At 40.2% G+C, this 21471-nt stretch overlaps 3 protein-coding genes across 4 annotated transcripts in view; 2 read left to right on the top strand and 1 right to left on the bottom strand.

Moving 5' to 3' along the window:
- Positions 1 to 21471, bottom strand: part of LOC107221884 — a 169943-nt gene that overhangs the window by 21549 nt on the left and 126923 nt on the right. The window lies entirely within an intron of this gene.
- On the top strand, positions 697 to 4615 carry LOC107221892 (venom carboxylesterase-6-like). Of its 2 annotated transcripts, XM_046741281.1 has the most exons (8): positions 831 to 972; positions 1169 to 1288; positions 1800 to 1938; positions 2119 to 2458; positions 2588 to 2950; positions 3244 to 3407; positions 3484 to 3794; positions 3885 to 4615. In XM_046741281.1, the coding sequence occupies exons 2-8, from the start codon at positions 1251 to 1253 to the stop codon at positions 4063 to 4065; spliced, it is 1536 nt and encodes a 511-aa protein (XP_046597237.1). In that variant the 5' UTR covers positions 831 to 972; positions 1169 to 1250; the 3' UTR covers positions 4066 to 4615. The 2 variants fall into 2 exon arrangements, with proteins under 2 accessions (XP_046597173.1, XP_046597237.1); XM_046741217.1 differs by lacking the exon at positions 1169 to 1288 and having other exon boundaries at positions 697 to 972.
- LOC107217032 (esterase E4) lies at positions 8807 to 12520 on the top strand. Its single transcript, XM_015654390.2, has 7 exons — positions 8807 to 9108; positions 9923 to 10061; positions 10242 to 10581; positions 10711 to 11073; positions 11367 to 11530; positions 11607 to 11917; positions 12008 to 12520. The coding sequence occupies exons 1-7, from the start codon at positions 8888 to 8890 to the stop codon at positions 12186 to 12188; spliced, it is 1719 nt and encodes a 572-aa protein (XP_015509876.2). The 5' UTR covers positions 8807 to 8887; the 3' UTR covers positions 12189 to 12520.

Raw genomic sequence — 21471 nt, 5'->3', positions numbered from 1 at the left:
GATTTTGATCTTTTATTCAACTATACTTCACGATTCAATAATGCGATTCAGACACAGCGTATTGGTTGAATTCGTTTTATATTTTACATCTAATAAAGTTTTTAATTCGATGTAATCAACTTATTTTCAATCGTATCTTTTGATTTATTCACAATTTAAAAATTCTAGGATTGATTTTTTCGTAGCAGCTGACTTTACCTCACAATTGTTTGAAAACATATTGCAAAAAAATTATTTACTACAACCAGATGATATATATTGACTACCACGAACTTTATATATTCCTGCGAAAGGTATATAAAGATGAGTTACGAATCTCGGAAAGACGACTGAAATCGTATCAGATCCTATTAATTTTAATCATGTCATTCGCCTTGTTTATCTGTTCTTATTCGTTTCCTTTGAGCATGGAATATTCTTGGAGAGTTTCTGATATGTAATAATTGGCTTCAAAATCACTGAACAAATAACATATCATAATTAGCAAATCAGTTGTTCGTCTGCTTGTATGTGAAACATGCACATCATACAAGCGTAAAAATAAGTCTGTTAGAACTTAATACAAATACCTCTAACATAATACAATTGTAGACGTAAGTCCGTTACGACCTAACAAGTAATCCTGCAACGTCATCATACGGTAGTGATATTTGAGGGGGGATGACTCGAAGTGATTTTCGCTCAGTATACGATTCTAAGTTGGTCGATTCCATCAGTCTTGACGACCTCCTCGCCACAGACAGACGTGCATGTGACGATGGTTTCGTTCAACGGGATGAAATGTCTATTTGCGACATTGTTACTGAGCATCTCTTCACGTCCAGTTTATACCCAAGCAGAAAGTACCAGTCAACCAGAAGTGACCATTACTCAGGGTAACCTACGAGGCAAAATATTGACCACTCACAATGGTCGTAATATATCGGCTTTTTTGGGAATCCCTTATGCGCAACCTCCGACTGGATCCCTCAGGTACGTAAGCAAACAAATTTAAAAATCATTTATCTGATGCTTTTTTAGATCATAAATTCGAGCCGATCACTTTTCATGTATTTGCACTTTGCTCACGTTTAATCTAATCGGTGGAGATTTAATCGATTGTATGGAAAAGAATTTTGCAGATACTATTTTACAATTTTGTTTCTATTGATTTCATTCGATTCTATAGAATCGTTCCTACAGCTGCCACAATGAGACAGTTTTACAGAATCAGACGGAGATTATACTTGTAACAATGAAAAACTTGTTGGATGCCTTTCAGCGACCGTACATCAAGTGGAAAAAAAAAGTTTGACTTTATCGTGTACTTTCGTTACTTACTTTGAATCTAATAGATGACTGCGGTATTAAATGCGATTTTTTTCTGTGCGGGATGAAATGATCTGTGAAATTGATCTCAATATTAGTTTTCAATACTACGGGGTGCAGGATGTTCTTGCTGTGAAAAAATTTCTGACGAATCGGGCGTTTTGTGAATTTGATTTCTTTGAAATCGGTACCCACCTCCCCCCTCGATACGTCCAAGATAAAAAAACAGATTTGTTACCAGTGAACGGAGGATTTTTTTGTGAAACGAAAAATTGGTGATCACCCTTAATTTTTTCGATATACCCAAGATGTAAATATTCGCAGATTGAAATGCACTCACTCTTTCTCATTATCACGATGCACAGAATTTGCAAGACCGAGCATTCAAGCAGTCCGAATGACGATATATTTGTAAAATTTGATACTTGCGGCTATAAGTACTCTCGCATATTAATAACTCTCGTTCTGTAGGCCATATTTCCAATTTACAGATTCGCCGATCCAGTGGCCGCGGATGGTTGGAACGGGACGCGGAACGCTATCGTAGATCCAAGCATGTGCCCACAAGTATTAGCTGGTATAAAGTTGGGGCAAGAGGACTGTTTGTACCTGAATGTGTACACGCCAAAGGCAAGTACTTACAGAAAATAACGGTACGTTATGCATACATTAAAAAGACTGCCAAGTAAGCAGGTGAACGCATGGGTTTGAAATTTTAGCATTTCAAACTAGGTCGGAAGGTAAATAGTTACATACACGTGGTTACATATACGTAACTTGATCAATTCATTGAGCATTCTATACATTCAGCTTTTCGAAAATACATGCTCGACGGTACTTCCCGTGATGGTGTTCATTTACGGCGGATCATACCTCTCCGGATCGTCACAGACCTATGGCCCAGTATACATTGCGGACAAAGATGTGATTTTGGTTACTTTTAACTATCGCTTGGGTCCAATGGGGTTTTTGAGCACCGGTGATGAGGTGGCGTCAGGAAATTGGGGACTTAAGGATCAAGTCCTTGCACTGAAATGGGTTCGTAATAACATAGGAAATTTCGGCGGTGATCCCGATCACGTAACAATCTTCGGAGAAAGTGCAGGCGCTGCTTCCGTTCATCTCCTAACGCTTTCAAATTCGACAACTGGTGAGAAACTTAGAATTAGTTAAAAGTAGACATACGGCGTAATTAAGTCAAGTCAGGGAACACAAATATTTCCTGAATTAATCCACAGCGCATTTTGAATTATCCATACATAACTTCCCACGTCAACAGGGCTCTTTCACAAATTCATAACGCAAAGCGGATCCGCCTTATCACCATGGGCATATATGCCCAGAGCCGCTTATGCGGATCGCGCTTTCGAACTTGGCGGCTATGTCGGATGTTCAAATGCCACGACGGAATCCCTCGTCAACTGCCTGCGGGAAACCAACATTTCGGACATCTTGGGCGTGTATTCTAAATTTTACACCTGGCGATCGCAGCCGTCAGTCGTCTGGGCTGCGACCGATGAGCCAGACGTGGAAGGCGCGTTTCTTACAGACAGCCCTACAAATTTGATCAACGCCGGTAAGATCCGCGATATACCGTGGATGACTGGCACCAACCGAGACGAAGGACTGTTCATAACTACAGGCAAGTATAGGCAAGAATAAGTGTGGATACAACGTTTCGATCATTGCTGGTATATCAAGTTCGACGATCTGCAGCCATATCAAATATTGCGCCAGGTTGCCCTAAATTTTTATCCAATCTCCACTGGCAGTATACCACCGATTCAATTAAACCTCGCAATGATCAGTTTCACGTGAAAAACAACCTCATTTAAACCTTGGAAGCATCAGTAGTATCGTCTCTAACTCTGTAGTAATCAGTGTAAATTCTTTTCATACATCTGAAACCTGTTTTCCTCAACGTACTTAAATTAGAACTCTACGAAAATGAGACACTCTTGAATGACTTCGTGGAGAACGTCGACTCCGTCTTGCCGGTCTTGTTAAGCCTGACGTATCAGGAGGATTCGGGAGCTGCTTGGGTTAAATCCATAAAGTCGTTCTACTTCAACGATGATTTCTCAACTAACAAAACCGAGGTGGGAATGTTGAAAGAATCGAAACGTGTGCAACTTTACTATGCATGCTAAAACAGTATTTTTCATCTCCCCGCAGATACTCGACAATCTTACGAGGCTCATAAGTGACGCTCGCTACATATATCCAAATTACGCTGCGCTCCAACGGCAGCTTGATCTAGCAGTAAATCCGCAATATTTGTACACCTTCAATTACTTGGGTTCCCTCAGTTTCACTTTCTTTTACGGTGGCTCTACGGTGGAATATGGTGTGGCACATGGGGATGATCTCATTTACCTATTTCCAGTCGAATCGACGTTCCAAATTTTTAAGAAAACCATGAGCAGTGCTGATTTGGAAATGGTGGAAACGATGGTAGAGCTGTGGACATCCTTTGCAATCAATGGGTACGAGGTTAACATAAATATTATTAATTTGTGCCAATAGGCCGGTAATTCCCAGCCGTTTAAATAGTTCAACAATAATCGTATTTTCAGAACACCCGCTATTTCCGGTGTCGATGGAACTACGACATGGACGCAGTACTCAACCGACGACAACTACCTTCAGATCGGTGATGGTTCGGAACTTGGAACTGAAGTAAAAAGTGGTTTTTTAGAAGAACGAATGCAATTCTGGGCTAATCTGAACACGAATTCGAGCGCTGTAGCAAACTAAGGTTTTCGGCCGACGTTTGTATTTTTCATGTAATGTAAGAACGTTTTACCAATCTTTTTTGTCTGCGTTATGTACGTAAAATAATCGCTCTTGCGGCAGTACAAAAGAACCCATCGAAATACAAAAAAGTGCACTCTCTACTTTTCTACGCTAATACTAAGAAATGTTCTTTTTAATACTCTGCCAGAGTGAAAAAAAAAATTGCGAACCATACTTTTGTTATGTAAAGTATACTGTGAACCAAACTAATTACGCTCGGCGTATCTTACGTTCTTGATGAACAATTTATTATTATCAAGCTGAGCCTGAAATAAAAGGTGACCACATTCGAAGTTCTTATTGTAATTATTATAACTCGGATTAATGACATTAAATGTGTAATGAAAGGGATTAAATATTTGATAATTACCGATTGAATACTTTATCGTTTTCAAATCAATTTTTTTTTCTCAAGTACCTTCGGCTACTTACGAAATAAACTTTAATATGTTTTGGCTACGTCAGGGTGTATATTGTAAACCGTAATAAAAAATCCCCGGTCTTTTGCGAACTTCTTGACTAGATTTGTTTTTTCGCCGGTACCTTGACATTGATCGCTGGTATCACTAAACGGCTAGTATTGAGTAAATAACAATCATTCAATATATTTCATTTTGCAGGTATATTACACATAGTGCTGCATAACATTGCACTTTCGTTTCAATGTAAATAATTTAAAGTTTAGGAAACATGGAATTCCGATGCAATTATACATGTATGCAGCAAAGCTTTAAATTTTGACTGACAGACTGACCAATATTTTTCTGAAGAGCCATCATTCGGCTCCTGTAAATCCGAAAACGTAAACACTCATCGAAATTGTAAAACATTGTTTCCGACCGAAATTAGTCCTATTTCTTTATCACCATCTCTAAAGAAAACTCAAAATATTGTACATCTATTTTCGCAGAATCAAGCACTTTGCATATACCTACTGAAAACTATTCGATTCCGATTTAATAATAAGTTATTTTGGAATTGATTCCGATAAGACAAGATCACAGACTACCTTATCATTGATTTTTTAGGATTCCATAGTCGCGAGAAATTCAAATTTAGTCACAGAACATCAATATCAGCTCTTTTTACCATTAATTGTTCATTGAAAATTAAAAAGACTTGGGCTGATTTTGTTTCTCCCTTATCTCTTCTTGCATTTATCATAATAAATAAAGAAACAAAGCAAGCATAGAGCTTCTATGGGCCGTGAGACTGATTCGATTTGTAAAAAAGAGAATTCTTTTTATCAATTTCAGTTGTGGGCTAGTTAGGAAAAATGTCAAATAAGATCCCGAAGTACCAGTAATTTTTTTAAAAATTCTCCAATTTTTCCCGGGGCGTGTACACCCTGTATAAATGAAATGATTTCCGCGCTATGCGATAATTTTTAATATTCACAGTATTTTACGCTTCATTTTATTCTTACGTCAGAATGAATTTGAACGCGTTCCTAAATTTAACCCACAAGCAACGCAGCCAGAAATGTGTTATAGAGTTCCCCCGCTACAGGAAAACAGCCACGGGGCACAATCAATGGGAGCCCTGATTCAGCGTCGCGAATAAAATAATCTGACGATCGAGCGATAAGGCGCGGTGTTGTTCCACCTGGTTAAATTCTGGTCAACGAACGATCAGGGGACGAGATTCACAGAGCTCACGTGGCATCATAGTTGTCGATTCGATTTTAGAAACGAACTCCAGCTCGCGGCTGGTAAGTCCTAGGACGTTATTCCCCTCTCGGCATCACGCTCGTCCTCGTTAACTACAACAACTTCACTTGAGTGAGTCTTGATTCCCCCCAGTCAAACCGCATAATAGACATCAGATAATGGTGTACGGTGCCCACTCAGCATTATGATCGTTTAAACGACGTCAACTGGAAATTAATGAATTTTGTAGGAAACAATTAGGCGAGAAGTGGTTAAACTTCGGCCAGTGGATCAGTACGAGCTCATTTATGTCAATGTCACGGTGAATCCAAGTTCAATAATTTAACGATCCCCGAAGTCGAGCCAACTGACAAGCTGGTAGTGCTGCTTTTCCGCGATCTTCGCGAATTAACGAGGCTGAAGTTGGTAACGTTATCGTAACAAAACATTGAGGAAAACATTACTGTTTTATCATATTTGCAAGGACTTTGAAAAAACTGAGATTTCAGAATACGAGTCTATGTCTTGTATTATTACAATTTACTTAATTTCAAACAATTCCACACTTGCAAAATGAGAATTTTTCCTCAGCATAAATCGTTACGATAACGTTACCGACTTCAATATGATACCAACTGAGGATTGATTGTTCAAATTGCTTATGACTAATAATGAGCATGGAGGTAGATTTATCTCTGAGAGTGCTGAACGAGTTAGTGAGTCGTTAGGAAGTAGCAGGTGGTGATCGACTGAGATCATGAGACGCATCATCGGACGCGTACTTAGTCTTTGGACTATACACGCTACGCGATCTCAAGATCCGGCTGTCTTTGAGCACACAGCGTCTATCAAGGGCTTTAGTGTCTTTAACCTGTGACCTTCGGCGCTGTGGCTAAGGCCAAAGAGGGGAACCTGGACGTCGCAATTCCCATTGCAGCACGTCGAGGGTCGGGATCTAGGTTCAGGCTATCTGTGCGCCATTATCTGCCGCAAACGGTGCACAATGGAACCGCTTACTAAGCACGTCCTAGAGCGTCGCTACCACGTGTGGCTCTCTTCCGCTGAGCCAACTTCACCTATGATGTAGTTGGTTGAAAAAGAGACGCTTGCAGTTCCGCCTGCAAACAATAAAAAACGCTTGCGAGTGTTTCGAAACTTGGAGAAGGGAAAAGTCGACCAATAGAAGGGTTTATGATCGATCGATTAAACCGCGAGCATGATGCATGTATCAGGATCTGTTTTTGGCGGTGGTTAATGGTTCTAATATAACGGTTACAATTCATTTTTCTTCTTTACTTCAACTTTTTTTCGGCCGATTACGCTTTCCGGAATTCAGTCGACTCGTAATTATTCCCGCAAACTCAATTGTAGGCTGGGTTTGAGTTGAAAGAAGCTTTTGCCGATCGTTGCAGTCGTTAGGGTGATCGCAATGATACCAAAGAGTGCACGGCGTGTGGAGAAGGGATCGCGAAATTCAAAGCCAACTTGGAAGTGAATTAACCCTTCGGTAGCAACGTGCTCCCATTAATTCCTCCGTCTTGGCACGGTCTGTAAAGCTACGACCTCAAAGCACCTTGGTAACGATGGTGAGTCGCATCTGACGATGAACTGCAGCAGAGGTCGATGAGGGTATTGAATCTCTTTTCATCATCGTCACCAATCACGCTCTGCGATTTGTCCCAAGTCGATCAACGGGATCTTAACATTAACAAGCTACGGCTAAGTGAGGGATTTCTTGGACTTACGATCCCCGGTGTGCGGGTAACAGACTGCGGTACACGATGCGACTTCCTGCTAACTGTCTTTTACCCCTGGACCTTCACCTCCGGGCGGTACAAAATACCAGACCAACATTCAACGACCCCCAACAAGGCTGATTCGTTCCTTTCTGTGGTAGGAAGGACTGTATATCCCATGAATCATATGCGAGGGCTAGGAGGTGGGAGGTCCAAGGGTTTGGGTGTAACCTGCGGAACAGCTTAAAGGGTCACAGCCTTCAAGGTTACTGCCCACAGAGTCGTTCCATCCATTTTAAACTTCCTGTACCGACACTGCGTTCGGGATGATTATAATGAGTAGAAACTTCTGTCAAGATTTTTACCTGACTGTACCTATGACTGTCCCTTTAACCTTCATTACAATATCTTCGATCATCCGTGTACCACTGCAGAGCTCCGTAGAACAGCCCTATTATGATCCGTTTTACTGGCTGTATGTTCGTCGGAAGAATGGTCATTCAAAGCGAGTCTTTGTCTTCGGATTCAATTCATCAAATTTTACGGTGGTAAAAGACGTTGTATGATCAATTCATTTCCACTATTATACTGAAACAAGCAGCAAGAAGGCGTGGTCTGTGTATAAGCGTGTGTATGAAACAGATTTTCGTCCAACGGCGAACCGAGAACGACTCAACCGGCTTAGATAAAAATATGCCATTTCATTTGGTCTGATTAGATGTAAATCTAATCAGACTAAAAGCAAATAATGCTCCAGAAATTTTTTAATCGATTTTAGAAACGATGTTGATTTTTTATTCAACTTTATTTCACGATTCAATAATGCGATTTGGACATAGCGTATTGGTTTAACTTACATCCAATGATATTGTTAATTGGATTTAAACAACTTATTGTCAACCGTATCTTTTCAGTGATTGACAATTAAAAAACTTTAGGATTAATTTATTTCATAGCAGCTGACTTTACCTCAAGATTGTTTGAAAACCTATTGCAGTGAAATTATTTACTGCAGCCAGATGATATATTTTGACTTCCACGACGTTTATATATTCCTGCAAAAGCTATATATAGATGTATTGAAAATCTCAGAAACACGATTGAAATCGTATCGGATCGTATCGTATTGCTTATCAGTTTTTATTCGTATTCTTTAAGGATGGAATAATCTTGGAGAGTTTCTGCTATGTGATAATGAGATTCAGAGTCAATGAGCGAATAAAATATTATAGTTGGCAGATAAGTTGTTCGTCTGCTTATGTGTGTGACATGCACATCATACAAGTGTAAGAATAAGTCCGTTATAAATCACTCGAAGTGATTTTCGCTCAGTATACGATTCTAAGTTGGTCGATTCCATCAGTCTTGACGACCTCCGCGCCACAGATCGACGTGCATATGACGATGGTTTCGTTCAACGGGATGAAATGTCTACTTGCGACATTGTTACTGAGCATCTCTTCACGTCCAGTTTATACCCAAGCAGAAAGTACCAGTCAACCAGAAGTGACCATTACTCAGGGTAACCTACGAGGCAAAATATTGACCACTCACAATGGTCGTAATATATCGGCTTTTTTGGGAATCCCTTATGCGCAACCCCCGACGGGATCCCTCAGGTACGTGAGCACACAAATTTAAAAACCATTTATCTGATACTTTTTTGAATCATAACGTTTTCATGTATTTGCACTTTGCTGACGTTTAATATAATCGGTGGAAATTTAATCGAATGTATGGAAATGAATTTTGCAGATACTATTTTACAATTTTGTTTCTATAGATTTCATTAAATTCTATAGAATCGTTCCTACAGCTGCCACACTGAGACAGTTTTACATAATCAGATGGAGATTATACCTGTAACAATAAATAATTTGATGGATGCCTTTCAGCGACCGCACATCAGATGGAAAAAAAAAGTTTGACTTCAACGTGCACTTTCGTTACTTACTTTGAACCTAAGAGATTACTGCGGTATTTAATGCGATTTTTTCTATGCGGGATGAAATGATCTGTGAAATTGATCTCGATGTTATTTTTCAATAGTAGGGGATTTAGGATAGTCTTGCTGTGAAAAAATTTCTGCCCGAATCGGGCGTTTTGTGAATTTGATTTCTTTGGAATCGGTACCCCCCTCCCCCCTCGATACGTCCAAGAAAAAAAACCAGATTTATTACAAGTTAACGGAGGATTTTTTTGTGAAACGAAAAATTGGTGATCGCCCTTAATTTTTTCGATACACTCAAGATGTAAATATTCGCAGATTGAAATGCACTCACTCTTTCTCATTATCACGATTCACAGAATTTGCAAGACCGAGCATTCAAGCAGTCCGAATGACGATATATTTGTAAAATTTGATACTTGCGGCTATAAGTACTCTCGCATATTAATAACTCTCGTTCTGTAGGCCATATTTCCAATTTACAGATTCGCCGATCCAGTGGCCGCGGATGGTTGGAACGGGACGCGGAACGCTATTGTAGATCCAAGCATGTGCCCACAAGTATTAGCTGGTATAAAGTTGGGGCAAGAGGACTGTTTGTACCTGAATGTGTACACGCCAAAGGCAAGTACTTACAGAAAATAACGGTACGTTATGCATACATTAAAAAGACTGCCAAGTAAGCAGGTGAACGCATGGGTTTGAAATTTTAGCGTTTAAAACTAGGTCGGAACGTCAATAGTTACATAAACTCGGTTACACATACGTAACTTGATCAATTCATTGAGCATTCTATACATTTAGCTTCCCGAAAATACAAGCTCGACGGTACTTCCCGTGATGGTGTTCATTTACGGCGGATCATACCTCTCCGGATCGTCACAGACCTATGGCCCAGTATACATTGCGGACAAAGATGTGATTTTGGTCACTCTTAACTATCGCTTGGGTCCAATGGGGTTTTTGAGCACCGGTGATGAGATGGCGTTAGGAAATTGGGGACTTAAGGATCAGGTCCTTGCACTGAAATGGGTTCGTAATAACATAGGAAATTTCGGCGGTGATCCCGATCACGTAACAATCTTCGGAGAAAGTGCAGGCGCTGCTTCCGTTCATCTCCTAACGCTTTCAAATTCGACAACTGGTGAGAAACTTAGAATTAGTTAAAAGTAGACATACCGCGTAATTAAGTCAGTTCAGGGAACACAAATATTTCCTGAATTAATCCACAGCACATTTTGAATTATCCATACATAACTTCCCACGTCAACAGGGCTCTTTCACAAATTCATAACGCAAAGCGGATCCGCCTTATCACCATGGGCATATATGCCCAGAGCCGCTTATGCGGATCGCGCTTTCGAACTTGGCGGCTATGTCGGATGTTCAAATGCCACGACGGAATCCCTCGTCAACTGCCTGCGGGAAACCAACATTTCGGACATCTTGGGCGTGTATTCTAAATTTTACACCTGGCGATCGCAGCCGTCAGTCGTCTGGGCTGCGACCGATGAGCCAGACGTGGAAGGCGCGTTTCTTACAGACAGCCCTACAAATTTGATCAACGCCGGTAAGATCCGCGATATACCGTGGATGACTGGCACCAACCGAGACGAAGGACTGTTCATAACTACAGGCAAGTATAGGCAAGAATAAGTGTGGATACAACGTTTCGATCATTGCTGGTATATCAAGTTCGACGATCTGCAGCCATATCAAATATTGCGCCAGGTTGCCCTAAATTTTTATCCAATCTCCACTGGCAGTATACCACCGATTCAATTAAACCTCGCAATGATCAGTTGCACGTGAAAAACAACCTAATTTAAGCCTTGGAAGCATCAGTAGTATCGTCTCTAACTCTGTAGTAATCAGTGTAAATTCTTTTCATACATCTGAAACCTGTTTTCCTCAACGTACTTAAATTAGAACTCTACGAAAATGAGACACTCTTGAATGACTTCGTGGAGAACGTCGACTCCGTCTTGCCGGTCTTGTTAAGCCTGACGTATCAGGAGGATTCGGGAGCTGCTTGGGTTAAATCCATAAAGTCGTTCTACTTCAACGATGATTTCTCAACTAACAAAACCGAGGTGGGAATGTTGAAAGAATCGAAACGTGTGCAACTTTACTATGCATGCTAAAACGGTATTTTTCATCTCCCCGCAGATACTCGACAATCTTACGAGGCTCATAAGTGACGCTCGCTACATATATCCAAATTACGCTGCGCTCCAACAGCAGCTTGATCTAGCAGTAAATCCGAAATATTTGTACACCTTCAATTACTTGGGTTCCCTCAGTTTCACTTTCTTTTACGGTGGCTCTACGGTGGAATATGGTGTGGCACATGGGGATGATCTCATTTACCTATTTCCAGTCGAATCGACGTTCCAAATTTTTAAGAAAACCATGAGCAGTGCTGATTTGGAAATGGTGGAAACGATGGTAGAGCTGTGGACATCCTTTGCAATCAATGGGTACGAGGTTAACATAAATATTATTAATTTGTGCCAACAGGCCGGTAATTCCTAGCCGTTTAAATAGTTAAACAATAATTGTATTTTCAGAACACCCGCTATTTCCGGTGTCGATGGAACTACGACATGGACGCAGTACTCAACCGACGACAACTACCTTCAGATCGGTGATGGTTCGGAACTTGGAACTGAAGTAAAAAGTGGTTTTTTGGAAGAACGAATGCAATTCTGGGCTAATCTGAACGCGAATTCGAGCGCTGTAGCAAACTAAGGTTTTCGGCCGACGTTTGTATTTTTCATGTAATGTAAGAACGTTTTACCAATCTTTTTTGTCTGCGTTATGTACGTAAAATAATCGCTCTTGCGGCAGTACAAAAGAACCCATCGAAATACAAAAAAGTGCACTCTCTACTTTTCTACGCTAATACTAAGAAATGTTCTTTTTAATACTCTGCCAGAGTGAAAAAAAAAATTGCTAACCATATTTTTGTTATGTAAAGTATACTGTGCACCAAACTAATTACGCTCGGCGTATCTTACGTTACTGATGAACAATCTATTATTATCAAGCTGAGCCTGAAATAAAAGGTGACCACATTCGAAGTTCTTATTGTAATTATTATAACTCGGATTAATGACATTAAATGTGTAATGAAAGGGATTAAATATTTGATAATTACCGATTGAATACTTTATCGTTTTCAAATCAATTTTTTTTTCTCAAGTACCTTCAGCTACTTACGAAATAAAATTTGATATTTTTTGGCTACGTTAGGGTGTACATTGTAAGCCGTAATAAAAAAATCCTGGTTTTTCGCGATCTTCTTGGATGGATTATTTTTCGCTGGTACTCTGACATTGATCGCTGGTATTATTAAACAGCTGGTATATTGATTAAATACCAATCATTTAATTTATTGCATTTTGCAGGTATTTAATACATAGTGCTGCATAACATTGCATTTTCGTTTCAATGCAAATAATTTAAAGTTTAGGAAATATGGAATTCCGATGAAATTATACATTCATGCAGCATAGCTTCAAATTTTGACCGACAGGCTGACTAATATTTGTCTAAAAACCTATTTCTCGGCTATTGTGAGTTCGAAAACGTAAACATTCATCGAAATTAGAAATAATTGTGTTTGACCGAAATTAGTATTATTTCGATACCACTATTTTTTTGATTTCTATAACTCTCAAGAAAACTAAAAATATGCTACAGCTATTTTTGCAGAATCAAGCGCCTTGCATAAACATACTGAAAACCATTCGGTTCCGATTGAAAAATAAAATATTAGAGAATTGATTGTGATCAGAAAAGATCACAGACTATCTTATCATCGATTTTTTAGGATTCCATAGTTGTGAGAAATTCAAATTTAGCCATAGAACATCGATATCAGCTATTTTCACCATTAAAAGTTACGCGGAATCCAAGTTCAATAATTTAATGATTCGCGAAGTCGATCAAACTGACAAGCCGGTGGTGCTGCTTTTCCGCTATCTTCGCGAATTGACGCAGTTGAAGTTAATAACGTTATCATAACAAAACATCGGGGAACACATTACTATTTTATTATTTTTGCAACGACTTTGAAAAAACTGAGATTTCACAACATGAGCCTATGTCCGGTATCATTACAGTTTACTTAATTTCAAACAATTCGTTAAACGAAAAACGATAGCGGGTGTTTCGAAGATTGGAAAAGGAAAAAGTCAATCAAGAGACGGGCTTGTGATCGACCGATTTTACCGCGAGCATGATGCGTGTGTCAGGTTCAAACCCGTTCTGAGCATGGATCTGTTTTTGGCGGTAGTTAATGGTTCTGATACAATGGTTACAATTCATTTTTCTCCTTCACTTTAACTTTTTTTCAGCTGATTACGCTTTCCGGAATTCAGCCGACTCGTACTTATTCTCGCAAGCTAAATTATAGGCTGGGGTTGAGTTGAAAGAAGCTTCTGCCGATCGTTGCAGTCGTTAGAGTAATCGGATTGATGCCAAAGAGTGCACGCCGTCTGGAGAAGGGATCGCGAAATTCAAAGCCAACTTGGAAGTGAATTAACCCTTCGGTAGCAACGTGCTCCCATTAATTCCTCCGTCTTGGCACGGTCTGTAAAGCTACGACCTCAAAGCACCTTGGTAACGATGGTGAGTCGCATCTGACGATGAACTGCAGCAGAGGTCGATGAGGGTATCGAATCTCTTTTCATCATCGTCACCAATCACGCTCTGCGATTTGTCCCAAGTCGATCAACGGGATGTTAACATTAACAACCTACGGCTAAGTGAGGGATTTCTTGGACTTACGATCCCCGGTGTGCGGGTAACAGACTGCGGTACACGATGCGACTTCCTGCTAACTGTCTTTTACCCCTGGACCTTCACCTCCGGGCGGTACAAAATACCAGACCAACATTCAACGACCCCCAACAAGGCTGATTCGTTCCTTTCTGTGGTAGGAAGGACTGTATATCCCATGAATCATATGCGAGGGCTAGGAGGTGGGAGGTCCAAGGGTTTGGGTGTAACCTGCGGAACAGCTTCAAGGGTCACAGCCTTCAAGGTTACTGCCCACAGAGTCGTTCCATCCATTTTAAACTTCCTGTACCGACACTGCGTTCGGGATGATTATAATGAGTAGAAACTTCTGTCAAGATTTTTACCTGACTGTACCTACGACTGTCCCTTTAACCTTCATTACAATATCTTCGATCATCCGTCCACCACTGCAGAGCTCCGTAGAACGGCCCTATTATGATCCGTTTTACTGGCTGTATGTTCGTCGAAAGAATAGTCATTCAAAGCGAGTCTTTGTCTCGGGTTCAATTGATCAAATTTTACGGTGGTAAACGACTTTATAGGTTGAATTCATTTCTACTACCATAATCTGAACTGATGGTGCTAAGTTTGCGGTCCAATGTTGTATCAGCTACAGGATTGTCGCGAAGATCTGGTGAATTTCCAAAGCTTTTCGACCTAAGAATGAACTCCATGTCTGGAAAATTCCAGTGATTGTGTAAAACAGACGACAAATACAGCGACCAGAAAGCTATGAAAATATCTTCGTTACAAGAGGTTATCCTCTTGAAGAATTCAGAAGGTGTACAATGTGTACGTAGTTGAAAAATTCTGACAGCATGGGTATTGTCACGTACCTTTTTTGTCAGAACTTAAGTAAAGAGAATTTCCGTCGCACCATCTCGTTTTTATTACTTCCTTCATATCTCTCCGAGAGCTGAACGTGTTTTTCGCTGGCATTAACAAAAATCTCGTTTAGAAAGTGAGAGTGGAGGTGGAAAAGAACAGTACCTAATTAGAATAAAGATGAATAGAAAATTAAAAACTTTTTTCTTCTTCGTCCTAAACAATTCCCATCTATTTTGAACGCGAATATGACTGACATTGCTGTGAAAGTGCGTGGACTGGGCGACGGTGGCGAGTCTTAAGTTAAGAGGATGGTAGTCAAAGCCTGCCGTCTAAGCCCTGGCTTAAACGTGGCTGGCTAATTACCAAGTGCCCTCTAAGCAATTTGGCCGAATAAATAAAAGCTCCAATGGCTTCCGAGCATTCACGTCGAAGCTCTTGCCCGCAGGCGCGGAGATTACTTCGGACCGTTAAGTCGAAGCGCTTGGCTATAACTCAGAGAAAAATATTTCAAATGAAATAAGAATAAAGTAAGAAGGGAAGATCGGAACAAAGTAAGGAAAATAAAAGAAGAGAGGAAATCGTTCCAGTCGAAACGTCGTTGGGGAAACGGCCGGTGTACTTGAGCAGAAAAAGGCCATTGATAAAAGTTTCAATCGAGTCTCTCTTCTCTCTCTCTCTCTCTCTTTCTCTCCATTTCCCGAGTATAATATGTACTCGTATATATGAATCGCGAAGAAAAGTCCGAAGATACATTTTTCCTCACGAATGCGATACCTCGTACCTGTTACGGTTATTTATGTCAGAACTCAAATGTCGGAATTTTCAAGAGCGATGCGACAGCTTGATTCCTCTCCGATTTTAAATCCACTTACGCAAGTATCTGGAAGTCGAGTGCATGGACTGGTATATGATAGAATACTGTAGGAACAGGGCTCAATGACAACCCGAAAGCCTACGATCCTAGACGAGTATCTCGGGATCGAGGAATTGCATTACAAAAATAGTCGAGGGATGAAAATATTTATCTTTGGGTCAAAAACGTCAAAGTTATTTCTAATGCTCCGAAGAGAGCTTTTTCGTACGGACTCTCAACCTCGGTGTTCGCACATATACACGTACAAGAACGCCGTGTCGTCGTCAGTCCACTTTGGCGACCCCGACCCATTCCTCGACCTCGAATATACTTTTCCTATATTTTTTACCGCCAACAGCCAGGGATTCCCGCAGGCCGAATAAGAATCTGGTCGACTCTTCCCGAGCTGGAGAAACGTTCATCTTGCTCTACAGTCCGCTTAATTCGCAAAAAACCACCGAGGATATAAACGTCAGAGGCAGAACTTGGCCAACCATTCGTCAGCGCTTTTCGAGGATGGATGATTTGACAGGTCAAAAGGCTTGGCTCGTTTGATCAATCGGAAACAAGAATAGTCGCTCATGTTAAAACGCGAAAACATCCCAGTCATACGAGTATTTACGGTCATATATAATATTTGTGAACCGTTACAGATCGAGTAACAGGTAGACAATCGTACAAGCGATGACTTCTATTACTCATATTGGACGCAACCGGAAGTGGTCTATACCTACATCAGAAACGAAAAGTATTTTGGAGTCGAAAGAGTTGATTGATCATGTGTCAAGTTGAAAAGAAAAACGACGCATGCCTGAGGACTGAGAACGGGTGATTCTATTTTTCTATTCACCTACCGAGAGGAAACGGTGACTGTCTGCAAACGTGCAAAATAATGAAATTCTTTCGGTCGATGAGATCGTTTGGCGGCAATATTTTCGTTTGCAATACAGGGGAGTCAACTTCAATCGGCGTACGCGATGTCAAACTCCCGCGTTAATTGGCGAATTAAAGTTATGTTGTCATTCATAACGACTCATAGGAGTCATCGGTCATCGGTCAGTTGACACTAAAAGTTTTGCAGGCATTTCCGAATCATAACGTCATCTACCTGAAGTCTGCGATAACTAAATCAACTCGTATCACCTGTACATAACCTCCATAAGCCGTGTTTCATAGATCAAGCTTACGGGTGGCCAGCCTGACGACCTGGCTCGCGCATGCGCAGTTCGTCACTCGATCTGTTGAGTTTTTACGCTTTTTTCCTGGTATTTAACTAACAAAAATTCGAACTTCATTTGCTTTGCTCGATCGATTTACCCGAATATGATTGCACATTTATTTTGACGAATATATTTGACCCGTTTTAACCGTCAACATTATTGTTATTGAAAATAATTTTTTATTTCACTACTGTAAACAGTAATTTGACTCGGGATTCTGCACTGCAATAAACAAAATGAAAATTGAACTTTCGCGTATAATATCTATCGTTTTTTACATGACCCACATGTAATTTACATGACACCGCGAAGTGACATGTCATGGAGCTGCACAACCTACCACAGGGTAGTGGCAGGCAACACATGCACGCGCACACACACGCATACAAAATGTGGCCACGCGTACAATCGATTTATAGTAGGTCCCGCAAGGTGTAACTTATGACTGGGAAAGGAGAAAAAAGAAAAAATTGCTGCGTAAAAAATCACCCCAGTCAAGCACAAGACCTTGCTTTCCCTCGATCGATGGGATAGATATAGATATGTATGTACGTAAAACGTGAGGGTAGTAAAAAAAGTTGAAAGCTGCTGCCTGAGAATAAATTTTATGAAAATTGTATATTTTGATTTTAATTTTTTTTTTTTTCTACTTCCATCTACCGCAGGATTTCATATAATTCCCGCGAAGGAAAACATTTTCCCATCTAGTTGAATCTGAACCCTTGTTAGAAATAGATAAAAATTATGTTTCAATACAGATAAAATACATTATTGACCTGTTGTTTTAATATCTGTGACTGTGATGAAAATCCAACTGCCGGAAATTACGAATAAGCGAAAGAAAAGTAGAATAAAACTTGACCGATTGGTTATCGTAAGAATAAAATGCGATTGCTACGAGGGTGCTCGTTGCATTTTAATATACGACTGAACTATCCAATAAAATACAAATTCTTTGCTTAATTTCCGGTTCATTGGCCACTGGATTTAGCACTAACTTTATGCGATTCGGACCAAGAGGCAGGGGGCAAAGAAAATGTACGCGATGATATCAACCATGGGTCAAATTTTTATCGGTTGTTTTTGCCACGAGAAGAAGGAAAGAAATGTAGGTTACTCTGTGGGCGGAGGATACCAAACTCGTAAATTAATAGACGCTGTAGCCAGCAGAAACGAAGCGTTCAATTCCGCCGACTTTATTAAATCAATATACCAAAACTCCCCTTCGTAGAAATTTTTGCTTATTCTATAAATAATGGGATCCGGATTTTAAGGCAACGGATTTTTTTGTGTCAAGTTATCGTTTTGGCCTCGTTTTCTTCATCGTATTCATTGATTACAAACACCGGTAAGAAGCATCAGAATTCTATGATCACGTGGAATAAACTCTTAACGAGAAGTTATCGACTCTAACATTTCGAGCTCGAATCGGGGCTGCAGATCGTGTAGATTGCAATTAGCTCGAGAGTACGCTTCGTAATTAAAAGTTTCGAATAAATCGTAAGTTGAACGTACGATGGTGAAAACTGAAGATTAAAGTTAAATCACAACGAAACAATAGAAATAAATGCGTAAGTAATTATTGTAGCTGAACACGTGCAGTTTTCACGTAAATTTATTTATGTGGCTTAACATCGATGCCGTGGCTTCATGAATATCCCATAACAAGGTCCTCGAGTCCATGCCCTTGCATGGCGTACAAGTCCCTTTAATTAGAGACTCGAGCTTTGATTACCTCCGCTAAGCTCGGCTTGTTGAATTACCACAGTCGCGACCTTGCGATCAAGCATCATAAGTCTACTCCTCGGCGTTAATTAACGATTAAAAATATAACCCGCTCCTTGTTCAACATTTTCAAGTGTAATTTAGCCCTGTGCTGGTATCTCGGTAACACGTCATGTCGAATTACGAATTATTTATTCTGGCTGTTACTCTGGTACCATGAATCAGGCAATCGAAACAGCTGTGGAGCAATGCGTAATTCAATATCGTCGTGAACGAGACGTGAATAACCTTATACAGAGTTAAATGTGCACACTGAGAAAACTGATTATTTAGGAAAAAAGGAACGTTGATTTTTCCTCGATCCGTGAGACGAATAACTGGTTGCATAAATTGTGTAAAAATTTTGTGAAAGAATATGTAAACAACTTATTCTATCGTACTTCGTATCAATTTTTTACACTTTGAACGAACAGTTATAAAACGTGCTTACATGTTTTTAAATCTTCCGTCGACCCGTTACTTATTATTCATCAAATATCTTTGAGCTGATAATAACAAGTCAATTTCATACGATTCAAAAAAAAGTATTAAAAATTCTTTGCTTTCGATTAGCGTGATAGCGTCGTGCCATTTTCAAAAATCAAATCTTTTGCTCTCATGTTCACGTAACTGATTCCGAAAAATTTCATCATAAACAGAGAGTGTTAATAGGTTCCAAAAATATTTGAATATTAATGGTTTGTTGATGAAAAGTATTTTTCTGAAAGGCATCACAATCGGAAAAGTGACGACTAATCGTGCTTCAAGTTCGATTTTTTTAAATTTTCGTTTTGAAGTACGGTTTACAAAAATTCATCAATTGAAATAAAAAAAAAAAAAAATAACCGGATTCAGAAAAAAAGATTTTGAAAAAGCAGGTTGAACAAACATAAGTGCAAACGCATATTAATTGAATACGATGACGGTATTTTTTTCATCATCCCTCAACGACCGTCTGCAGCAAGCATAATCGAGTCGAATTGAAACATGCGACCTTGGTTTGCCTTGGACGTAAATATTTCGCTCGATACCCGGGACGAACAGGGTACGAAATTAATTTCGTATGTAGCCAGGATCTCGGCACGTGCTCAGCTATGAATTCGTAACTCGTACCTACGCCGAGAGCCTCGAAATGCGGTTGAATTTGACGTAGCTATGAGCGCGAGTACCAGTAAACTTGAATATTCTTTCGGGGCGCCGATCTTTTCGGTTATTTTGACTCCGCCTTGATTATTTCATCAGCAATCGGCGGCTGGATAAAAATCCTAGGGAGTAAAAAGCGGCGCAACATCAGCTACAAAATTTCGGTCATCCTCTCGGGATGATCGAGGTCAGGGGTTTATTCCGAGGTGAACGAGGCGAAGAATCGGGGTGAAATGAGAACAGGCGGGGTTGAAGTTCCGAATTTAAAAGTTCCGAAAGCGCCAATTCCGAATTATTTCGTGGCGAAACTTGAAGTGAAGAAATCAAACATTTTAACTTTGTTATAAAACAACAAAGTTTCGAATGGTCGGAAACGCGACGGCTCAAAGTCTCAAAGTTCCGAAATGCAAGATTCCAAAAATTCAAGTTACGATAGAGGCAAATTCCTATAAATAAATTTGCGATAGAGCAAAACTCCGAAAAATTAAAATACGCCCATATAGCGTAGTTTACTCAACGAGTAGGTGTAAAAAATTAGAAGAATCGAAAATCAGAATAACCAGGATTCCGAATGTAAAAATATCGAAAATCCAAAACAAAGCAAGATCAAACCAGCGAAATTTCAAAATCTTGGATCATTTAGAATTTCGATGTATCAAATTTTTAAATTGTCTCATTTTCGCATTTTGTCCTTCGAGAATTTTGCCCTTTCGAAACTTCGAGCTTCGGCTTTCGGACCACTTGTGACAAAAAAAATCGAAATTTGGCGCTTTCGGCACGTTTGAAATTCGGAATTTAAACCTGGTCTCAATAAGAGGTCGTAAATCAGGGAATGCAGACGGTGAGTCTGGATTCAAAAATAGCAGATGCCGAGATGCGTCAGATACACGCGCGTCTTTTATCCGAAATGCGAGATTAAAAAGGAGCAATACGCCCCTAACTACGAGGGGTAATCGGCGTTTTACTGCCCGGATCCCGGCTCCTGGGATGTAAGGATGATGTATATATCGCAGTCGGTAAAGTGCGCCGAGACTCGGAGCCTCTTTATGTTGTGTCCCAGGTACCCTGAACCTACACACCCCTCGTTTTCAGCTCCCTCGACGACAACGGCGCGCCTATGCCGAAGCGTAAAACCGGATGTATCTTCGTAACAGTTCGTGCGAATGGGCTCCCGTTTTACGCGATACCGTAGAAGATGGGTAGAATTCTCGGTGTCGAAGGTCGAAATGAATGGAAGTCAAGATTTGACGTTTCGGCCCTCCTCAGGAAAATTTAATTACTCAGAGGTGGAACCTTCAACACCAAAGAAAATCAAAAAAGGCCGCAACAGCGGTGAAAAATAAAATCGAAAATACTTTTTTGAGGAGGGCCTTCCATTTTTGACTTCCATTTATTTTGACCGTTGACACCGAGAATTCTG

This window comes from Neodiprion lecontei, chromosome 1 (assembly GCF_021901455.1).
Source record: "Neodiprion lecontei isolate iyNeoLeco1 chromosome 1, iyNeoLeco1.1, whole genome shotgun sequence".
In the NCBI taxonomy this organism is placed as follows: Eukaryota; Metazoa; Arthropoda; class Insecta; order Hymenoptera; family Diprionidae; genus Neodiprion; species Neodiprion lecontei.
The sequence above is the reverse complement of the archived record's forward strand: the minus strand, read 5'-3'. Positions and strand labels throughout refer to the sequence as shown.

Coding starts and splice junctions, on each gene's coding strand:
- LOC107221892 (XM_046741217.1), top strand. CDS start 758: ATGGTTTCGTTCAACGGGATGAAATGTCTATTTGCGACATTGTTACTG. Junction 973..1,799: donor CCTCCGACTGGATCCCTCAG/GTACGTAAGCAA, acceptor TCCAATTTACAG/ATTCGCCGATCCAGTGGCCG. Junction 3,408..3,483: donor TCTCAACTAACAAAACCGAG/GTGGGAATGTTG, acceptor ATCTCCCCGCAG/ATACTCGACAATCTTACGAG.
- LOC107217032 (XM_015654390.2), top strand. CDS start 8,888: ATGACGATGGTTTCGTTCAACGGGATGAAATGTCTACTTGCGACATTG. Junction 10,582..10,710: donor GCTTTCAAATTCGACAACTG/GTGAGAAACTTA, acceptor CCACGTCAACAG/GGCTCTTTCACAAATTCATA. Junction 11,918..12,007: donor ACATCCTTTGCAATCAATGG/GTACGAGGTTAA, acceptor TTGTATTTTCAG/AACACCCGCTATTTCCGGTG.